The sequence below is a fragment of the Atta colombica genome, unplaced genomic scaffold (assembly GCF_001594045.1).
Source record: "Atta colombica isolate Treedump-2 unplaced genomic scaffold, Acol1.0 scaffold107, whole genome shotgun sequence".
In the NCBI taxonomy this organism is placed as follows: domain Eukaryota; kingdom Metazoa; phylum Arthropoda; class Insecta; order Hymenoptera; family Formicidae; genus Atta; species Atta colombica.
In genome coordinates, this window is record NW_017259192.1 from 974192 (window position 1) to 985250 (window position 11059).

Sequence of the window (11059 nt, forward strand, 5' to 3'; positions counted from 1 at the left end):
ATATAATAATATTATTTAATAATATTTACATTTTAATTATTTATATAATTTAATTAAAATATAGAATATTTTTCTTCCAATAATTCTTCCAAAATATATATATTCGAATTTCAGTTAAATTCATTTATTTCGCGAAGTTGTTTCAGTTATTACATGATTTTTATTGTATTTTTATCTATGATATCCTTTTACAATTTTGTAATTAGAAAGAGATCTTCCTAGTAAATGAGAATGGATTAAAATGGATTAAATGTTTTTAATGTGTACTTTAAATTCATAAAAAAATGGATTGAAATGGATTGGATCCGAGCTAACACTTTAATAACACTTTAATTTCACAAAAAAAACATTCATACTTAAGGGTTACAAATTTTCTAAGACATTTATAATAATTATACCTAAAATTAACTATTTCAGATTGGTATTAAAAAACGCTCCTCAATGAGATCTCTCATGGATTATGTGAATCTTCTACGTTACCCACTACAACACTTCTTCAATTGATAAATGTGTTATTCATTCTTCAATTACAACCAGTTAAACCAGTGCACGAAATTATATAGATATAATAAAAATATCATTATTTAACAGATATAATAAAATATAAACAATTTATATTTATTATGAGACATCGGATAACCTAATCTCGCTAGCCGACGTCGCGCGCCGTGATCAGCATAATATTCGGCTGTGTTCGATTTGGTTTGAGAGTGTTCACATTGATCATTCATTTTACTTCTAATCAAAGAGAAATAAAACATAGTTCAATTATTTTTACATTACAACTTTTTTGAACTTAATTGGACTAAAATGAAAAATTTCCTACTTATAATTTTGAATAATTTAAATAGCATTTATAGTCCATTTTTAAATAAAAATTTTTTTTATTCAATTAGATTGAAAAACTGCATTTCATATTCATAATATTGAATTGAGCAGTATTCACATTGCACAGAAATAGCTGATATTATTTTTAAATTTAACTCAATAAAAACAACTATACATCCTATTACAATTCTGAATTGAGTAGTATTCACGATGCACAGAAAATGCTAATATTATTTTTAGATTGAAAGGCATAGAGTTCTATGCAATTCTCAAATGAATAAAACATGCAGTCAGAATTGAAAAAGCATGGATATTTACTTTATGCTAACTAATTTCTATAAATAAATAAAAATGCATTCAGGATTGAAAAGGATTCATTTTAATATTCATGAATCCATTTCTGAAAATCTGAATTCATTTTAATCCATTTCAATCCATTCTCATTTGCTGGGTTGTTATACAAGAAATCGCATAATTCTTGTTTCATTAAGATCACTTCCGCTCCCTTTCATTCGAGTGAAACGCTTTTTAACGAGGATTCATACGTGTATACGAAGAGAAAAGATTCTTTTTCCCATACATGATACTTGTACATTCACATAACTTTTCATGTGGCGACACGGCAGATGATCTTGCTCGTGATAAACTTATGAAGATTATGTCGTTTTACGTAACATGCGGCCGTCTTAATGTCTTAATTGACATCCTCCGATTGAAAAGCGTTATAACGCTATTATTTCGCAATATTAAATTCATCACTAATCGAAAAATCATGTGGCAACTCCAGAGCGTTTGCGTAATTGCTTCATTTACTTCTTTAAAGAACGTAACTTGGATAACGGAGAATTTTCTTCTTCGATCTCGTAATATATTTTACTATGTATTCTTCTTTATCATTAATATTATAAAATGTGTAGCGATTTGTGAAAATTTCGTCATCTTCATTTTATCCGCGAGATTTAGGGGCAGTTAATTTTACGGATGTTGTATACCTCGAAGAAAGTAATAGCCGTGAGAAGAAAGAAAGTTTACACACACATGCATATATATCTATGTATACATCAGAGAACAGAACTTATTTCTCGAGAAAATTGAAATTATTCAATAATTACAAGATACTCTGCAATTGAAGAGTGCAAAATAGCTTTGAGATAACATAAAAAACAAATAATAAACAGAACAGCATGCATGATTTTATATTATAATATGGAAATATATATATGCACATTGCGTTATATGCATATGCACTGGTGTCTACAAAGTAATATGATAAAATATGAGGTCAAATAATAGATGAGCCTGAGATCTCGCAGATAATAATCTTGTGAAAATTCTTGTTTCTGTTTAATTATTTATACTTCCAGATTTCATAATGCGGTTTGTAAACTACACGCGATTACTTAGCACGCGATACTTAGAATACAAATTATAAAAGACTCTAGATATTAATATGTCAGTCTTTTACACTAAATAGTTCTTTGTAATAATTATATAAACAGCATATTATACTATTATATTAATTTTTCAAGAATGAATATTAAATAATAATATATAATAAAGTATTTTCTTATATATAAAATATAATAATTATTTATACTAAATGTAATAACTATATATCCCCTTTCAAAATCGTAAGGCAAGAAATAAATGTTTATCTAGTAATATTATTATATATAGGAACTATATATTACTAAATACATGATAACTATATGTATGTGTGAATATTTTATTTTCATGATGCTACATGGAAAGAATGGTTTTGCTAAAGTATTTAAAGCTTTAGATATAAATCTGAAAATAATTTTGTTGATCCATTAAAATAGTTATGGGATAATACTCTCAAGCTGATCATAAGCTACAAAACAAAATTTTAATATTTTAGCAACCTCTTTAAGTGTCTTGATCTATTATTTTAACAGTTTAACAAAATTAGTTTTATATCTACTAAAATTTTTTAATATTTCGGTAAAAATATAAAAATGTCATGAATCAATCAGTCGTATTAGCGTAAGACATTACTTAAGACGATCTTATATTAAAATAAAAACGAACTATGAATACTCTAAGTTCACATTGAAATTGCAATGTTTTTGCTAAAATACAGGGTCAATTATAATTTAAAATTAAAAATTGCGAGTTATAATTTTAAAGTTAATTAGCTACATTCATTAACAAACTTAGTTTTAATATTTTTTAGGAATGTATAATATAAAATTTTAATTAATTTAAAAGATGTATACATAACAGATGTACGGCAAGAATTTTTAAATTATCTAAAAATTTAGCTAGACATAGATCTAAAAATAATTTTGCTGAATATTAAAATAATCATCATTAAAGTAATGTAAGAAATTTAAGCATGATGAGGCAAAAAATTTCAGCTTGAATATCCTATATAATTATTTTGATATTCTATATAATTATTTTAATAATCTACATATTATTTTGATATCCTACATAATTATTTTGCTTTAATAAGATTATTTTTAGATTTGTACATAGCGTACATTTTTAGCAACTATTAGAAACTAAAAATCTTAACGGTAAAGGATCTTTAATACTTATAAATAATTCGGTGTGAACTTATATAGATAATCAATCCTGCGCGCCAAATTTAATTTTTAATCTTGAAAATCCTAACAAAACTATAATAATATCACAAATTACATTATACATTTTTAGATACTTCAACACGTCCATATTGTAAATTCTTAATTCTTTGAAACAAGTTCTTGATAAAAAATGTGAGTCTTGCCATGTGAGTCATACAATCCAGAATGGAGAAAGGAAGATTCGCTGGACGGTCGAGTTTTTGTCGCCTGGGGCGAACCCGAAAGTTTATGCTACTCGATCAGAAAGTACTGGACCACGAAATATCGACATCGATTGAACAAATATCATACATACTATATGGTCTTGATTCTCTAATAACGTCATTGCATTACGTGTATATATCATTAGTCATCGCAGTCGTTGCACGAACTGATTTCTTCTCGTTGCTCTCGAGCACGATTCGGTTGCTTCACACGCCTCCGTGCCCCAACTATGATCCTAAGATTTATTTTTTTCTTTGCTTGTAATGATAGAGGCTCTTTCGTAAGGCTTCCATACATCCAATAAGAGTCATTGATATTACTCTCACATTAATTGATTCATCACGATAGCATATTCATGTGAAGTATTACGAGAAAAATCTTAAAATTTGCAACGAAATATAAATTGGTAACAAGAACACATAAAATAGAAAACGTAGATACAATGTGCAAGTTGGTTTACATAATTATAATTTTATTAGAAATTGCATAATATAAGAAAACGGGCGTGCGAAGGCTTAACGAGCAGCATTTCCGCAAACGCGCGTTGCTGAGTTGCAAAGAAAACAGTGACGTGTTATCGGAAGCGGCGTATGAAAAAGGTAACAGTAAAATGGTACGTCGCGCATTTGTTCGTTCTTTGGAACATCGATGCTTGAACAGAAATGGAATGGATCGATGTTCATTCAAGCGTCCGTTCGATCTCGATTATCGTTAAGTAATAGTTAATAGATGAATAGAATCACTCACGTAACGTTCCTTTTCCGATTTTTTATTCGTGATAAGGAAGAAGAATTAAAGGGGAGAAACATAATTTCTTTATATTTCTTTATATTTTCTCGATCAAGATTTAATGATTCCGCTTAAAATAAATGCTTTTTACAAATCTTTATTGAGAATGAGAGAAAGAGAGAGAGAGAGAGAGAGAGAGAGAGAGAGAGAGAAAACTTTTGAAAGTTTATACTAAATTTAGACAATATACTATACGTCCTAAAAAAAATTTTGATTATTGAAGGAGTTTTTCGAAAAAACTCTAGGAAAATTAAAAACAGAGAACGTCAATTAAAAAATGGAGTTCAAATAGATTTAGGAATAAGTCATTTGCTTCACTGATTAGTATTAGAAAAAAGTATCTCGAAAAAAGTTAAAAAAATCTCTTTTTTATTCTTTCCTTTTAAAATAAAAAATACAAGCTATAAGATAAAATTCCATAACTATACTATTACATTTCATTGCCATGACATTAAGATGTCACTGTTCATTTAATGATTGATATCTGTAATATTATTGATATTACTAGGAAAAGCACAAAAAAGTGAATATATTACTAGTATTCATAATTATATCATAAAAGATAATTTTTTTATTATTTTATTTTTTACTTATTACATATTAGAAGAAAAACGAGTTTTAATGTTTAGCTGCTATTTAAATTTTGATTATTTAGTTTTTTTATTCATTCTGTTAATAAAAATGAACGTGATTAGAAAAATAAATTTAATTTTAAATTATTTTCTAATAATTTTGATTTATAATTGGAGCTTATATTTTCTCGTAGTTATTAGTTTATAATTAAATAAAAAATTCTTTCAAAATTTAATAAAATAAGATATAACTTTTATATTCTAAAAGACATTTATATTTTAATGACTCTTATTTTTGATTACATCGATAAACAAGCAAAAAATTCCATTCAAATTTAATAAAATAATATAATATATCATTTTTATATTTTAAAAAGCATTTATATAAATTTTATTTAACGGTGACATGGACATTGCCAACAATACGGTTTTTCACCCTATCCCGTAAGAAAATACCAAGAGAAGAAGTGGGTTCCTTCTTTGTTGACGTTCACCAGCCTACCTGGTGGTTGTCTCCCACTTGACGGACCACGAGAACTCTTCCCGCATCGCAGAGAAGTAAAACTCTCGGACGTTTTCCGATCTCCAACAGTCCCGAACTTGTCTCCGTCGACGTGCGAACTCGTTAGGTCCCGCAACTGGTAGCTGGCACAGCCACTTCCTGATCTTGTCTCTTCCTCGACACAGGAAGAAAGGAAGACGCCACTGTGAATTCAATGCCTGATATTCCCTGGACACGAGAAACGCTTGTCCGCGTGATTAAGTCAGAACACCGATAAGATCAAAAAAGCAAAGAACAAACGCTAAAAACAATACAATAAGGGATACCTCGCGTCTGATCTCACGAGAGAGATTTTTTTAAGGGGAAGGCAGAGTTCATCTTTATTTATAAGGATCGTCGGCTAGGAAAGCTGCCAAGAGAGTAACTGTAAATTAATATAGGCAAGAAGAAGATTTTCTAATGTACCGGTGGTGAAATTTGATAGAAGAATACAACAGGTGTTTCATCATAGTGTGGACGTCGATTTAGAGCCGCGAACGAAGTCCATCCTTCCGTGATGAAGCAGAGATATTTCTTGTGCTTTCTGTGGACCGCATTGTTACTGCGGGAAGACATCCTTGTGGCAGCTGAGGCCGATCCAGCAATTTTAAATGGTGCTGACTTGCCCCATCTTCAACAGGTGAGGAATAATTCATCTTGTATATTTCACTATCACACGAACATATTAAATTATGAAAATACATTTAATATTATCGCACATGATCCAAATACACAAATGATCCGATTAAAGTTTTTGAAAAGAATTTAAAAATTTCTTCGTTCTCTAATCTCATTTTATTTAAATATGTAAAAATATCGAGCGATAATTTTCGTCAAAATTACTTTCATTTTCCTTAATTAACTCCAACTTTCTCTCACGTCAAAAAACTTTCTTCGATCGTCCGGCAAAATATTTGCGTAATGGAAGTATAACGACGCAAAATTTGTCATGGATTAATGTTTGATTAAAAGCAGTGTTGTAAATGCGATTTTTCATGCGTTTAATCTTAATTCAGTTCCACCTTATTGTTTCAATCGATGTGCCATTAATCTATATCATAAACTTTTTTTTTAAATTTTAGAAACAAAAATAATAAAATGTTTATACGGAAAAAATGGTTTTGCTAAAGTATATAAAAATTTAGCTAGAAACAGATCTGAAAATAATTTTATTGGACTATTAAAATAACGTAAGACGCTCAAACTGATTATTAGAATGTCAAAATTTTTTGGAACATTGCTCATTATGCTCGAGATTTCTACGTAATTGTTTTGATGGTCCAACAAAATTATTTTCTGTACATATCTAGCTAAATTTTTAAATACTTCAGCAAAATCGCTTTTTCTGTGTACGGAAAAAATAAAATATTTACGGAATTCTTTGCATTTTAATTACTTTCAAAACAACTCAACAAGAATAACATTCTCGAATGGAAATTATTCTTGGCATCTCGTAGTACATAATTTGCGTATCTCGGCTCAAAAATCGCTCGGTGATAAGATCAGTTTCCTTACTATTTTATAAGCGCAGCAGTCCATGGCGATAAAATCCTATAAGCGCGAACAAAAATTTAAATGCGCCTGCAATTATCGTTGAAACAGTACTTACACCTAAATGAATTGTACAAACCGCAGAAAACTCTGTGGCGAAAGTAATTGCTTCATTATTCTTACATTTTATTGCCATGAAAATTTTGTCCGTGGAAAAGTCACAGAGTTGCATTCTTAAAAAAGTCAATTTTCCTGTTAAATGTTGTGCGTAAGAATCTTTGCATTATTATAAACATTAAAAGATATATAAATAACATTAATAACATAATAAAAGAATAATATAAAATATTAAGATAAACAGATATTACATTTTTAATAATAAGATGCATTATTTTTTAGAAATATGATTATTTAAACAATCAGTTATGTCATCAAGAACATACTTAAATTTGTTATTAATCGTGTTACACATCCATTTACGTGATTAGGAAAGATTGAATTATTATAAACAATAAAACATTTAAATGAAATATTAAAAGTATAATAAAAAATAATATAAAAGATGAATAGTTATTAAGTTTTTAGTAACAAGATGAATTAATCTCTAGAAATATAATTGAATGATCAATTAATCAGAAACATATTTAACTTCGTTATTAACATATCCATTTACTCGAGCAGAAAAGATTGAATAGTCAATTGAACCGTGAATTTAACAGTAATGGAAAAGTTTTTTACTCAAATTGAAGCCTCGTATTTAGACAATTTTAAAGATTCACTATCAATTTCACTCCCATTTCCGCAATGAATCCTTTGATGTTTGATTGGATTTGTTTCGAAATTTCTCCAGAGACTTGATTTAATGTATCGCTTCGGGCATGTAGATTACTCGAGTGCAGACGAATATGCAGATTTGATGAAATTGCTGCGCCTGACGTAATCAGGCCGTTGCCAGTGCGCTCGTTGCATCGTGAATCCTCCGGCTATCTATTTCAACGATCGCAATGAAATTTCACTAGTGAGATAGTAACCGTGAGCAATGAAGAAAAAAAGAATCGCATTTTGCGTTAATTACGCTCTCCATTCGTCTTCTCATAAAGATAAATATGGAATCTATATTATATTCGCATCTCACGCTCATATATTTATCAAACATTCTTCTCTACGTTTTTAATTGAAATAGAAGGCGCAGAAGGCGAGCAAGGCCTAGAAAGCGATATAATTTATCTGTTTAATTAATACATTTTACAGCATCGACTTATAGATATGATAATTCAACAATATCACAGATTACTATTCAAGCATTTACGTTATGGAAATGAAACTGTTACCTTAATTTTTATGATAATGTGATATTATATATGTGCTCTCTCCTATCTTAAAGCAAAATTAGCGCAAAAATCAATTTTTTTTTTTTTCTTTCAAATTAATATACATTAAATGTCCTAATTTTTTTAATAGAAAAGACATTTAATAGAAAAGAAATATTTTTTAATAGAAAAGAAATTTTTTTAATTTGATGTATATATTTAATAAATTTTATTTGCTATATTTAAAAAATTACGAAGAAAAAAGAGAGAAAGAGAGAGAGAAAGAGAGAGGGGGGGGAGGGAGAGAGAGAGAATAATGGTTTAGAATGGGATGGGAAAGAGGCGAAATGAACGGAGGTTAGAGAATAGGTTGGTTTAACCCGCGCTATTTGAGATAATTGATAGCCAGCATCGGGCTCACGTCCCATGCTCTCGTTGCCCTATATATGAGAAAAAGAGAGAGAGAGAGAGAAAAAAAATATATAAATGAATAAAAAATACAAAAAATAATAATTCTTATAAAATACGGACAAAGCATTCAAATTGATATGATGATATCAATTATGACATATGAAAAAAACAAATTAATTAACACATGATAAATATGAAATTAATTAATGCATGATAAATATTGTAGCTATTTTGTAAAATTGGCAATTCAGTAACTAATGATTGTGAAATATTGTCATCAAATTTTCTGTATATCATCGTAATATTTTATTTAACCTACTTCTATTTAATGCATGCTTTCACAGAAAGAGAAAGATATGGCGTATGTTCGTATTCACTATTTGAATATTCTTCTATCTTTCTCTTAGATCGATTCGTTCAGTAGTTACGATGAAAGAATTCTGAAGCGCAAGATCATAAAACAACAGAGGCTGCACGAAAGTAGAACCGCACGAGTGCTCACCCACTAACAGAGTGACTCTTGACCCCCCTTCTTTCTCTCTCTCTCTCTCTCTCTCTCTCTCTCTCTCTCTCTCTCTCTACCTTCTTTCTCTTTTTCATATCTTCTTTCGCTTTACGTGTTTTATATCTGGACCATGTTATCCATTCCGCGTATCCTCAACATATTCTAATTGCTAAGTTTCTCTCTGGAATCGATTCCCCGTATGAATTGAGAATTTATAAGTCAAAATTTATGAAGTCTTATGCTAATGAAAAATAACTTAAAAACGAACACTGTAATATTGAAGAAGTGCCAATTCTTATAAACAATAATATTGTCCTATCAAATTTATAAATAAATTTGTTATCTTTCTTGAAAGAAAGATCTTAGATTAATCTTAAAATTTAATTATTTTCTCTATAAATAAAAAAGGTTATTTATTTTCTTTGAAAAAGAATAAACAATTTTTTTATGTGAGTAATTATTCGATAGCTTTATATATTAATAAAAAATAAATAATGTTTTGTGAATAATCTCTCTTCATATTATTATATAATGTAATCTAAATGGAGAAAAGCATACTTTTGAAAAGTAATTGTTGTTAATTGAGGATACATCAGGAGTAGATACGTATGGATTCAAACGGTGTGGAACGTATTCGATTGCGGGCCTTTCACTCAGGCCACTGAGAAAACATTCAAGTTTCCATGCACAGTATGAAAAGTATCTCGTGCGCATGTAAAAGGAAATACGAGGGACATCCATTGAAGTGGCTTCCGGTTCAAGCGTCTCTTCTTCCGGAAGCTTCTTGAACGATGTATGCTGGGTACAATGCATAAACATGTTGTGTATAGGCAGGAACTTTCTAATATGCGAATAATGAGAAAATATTCATCTTTATCAGAGAAGATATAACTAATTAGATATTTACATTTGATATTCAGAACAATATGGTGGATTTTATGAGTAGCGTAATGATTATTCTCGCGTAATATTTTGCAACACGTTTATACTCGTTTTCACTATCATTGTTGAAGTTTAAATATTAAAATAACCTATTATTATGTAAATAATATAAAATAATAAAAATATAATAATATAAAATAATCTATTATTATATAAATAACAGATGATAAAATATAAATTTATTTTATTATATATTACTCATATATAAAATAATCTTATATACCTTTCTATAAAAAGATGAAGTATCTAAAACTCGATTGCACCAATGTTACTTCGATTTGCGAGGTTTAAAACTCTGTCTATCTCTCCCTCTTTTTTGGTTTCTTTCAAAGAAAGAAAATAGAAAGAGTTTTAAGTCTCGTTTAAAGCCCAGCATTAAATAAGGATCACTTTTAAATTTATTACTTAAAAACATACTTTAATTCTTTAAAGTACAGTTTTAAAAGATATATCATAGGAACTAGAGAGAGATTAAAAGGAAATTAGAATCAGTAACATGTTTGTTTAATTCAACGAAATTTGTGACAAAATGTGTATGAGTCATTTTTATAACAATTTGCTGCAATGTTTATACTAAGTACATATTATTTTATAATATATTGTAATATTCAACTTCCTAGCTATGAAAAAATAACAAATGAATCGATTTTTTTAAATAAGTACATTTTTTTAAAAACTATAAACTCCTATTGAATAAGAATTATTTATATGATTATTATGACAATTGTTTTTTTTTTGTTATATTTCAGACTTACGTCAGAGGACAATTTTCAATGCTATTAATTTTTAAGAAACTAAAATTACATTCAAATTGCTAGAAATTTCCAATAATTAAAAGATTATAGATCTAATTA

General features: G+C 28.5%; 1 protein-coding gene across 4 annotated transcripts in view; it reads left to right on the forward strand.

The window, feature by feature from the left end:
* The first annotated feature begins 5606 nt into the window (after window positions 1–5606).
* LOC108693108 (mucin-12) overlaps window positions 5607–11059 on the forward strand; it is a 29423-nt gene continuing 23970 nt past the window's right edge. For all 4 annotated transcript variants that reach the window (XR_001932012.1, XM_018201815.1, XM_018201829.1 and 1 more), the window contains exon 1: window positions 5607–6186. Coding sequence is in view for 3 of the 4 variants with exons in the window: in XM_018201815.1 (XP_018057304.1) it covers window positions 6064–6186 (123 nt within the window). In the remaining variant the exon portion in view is untranslated. The remainder of the gene's footprint in view (window positions 6187–11059) is intronic.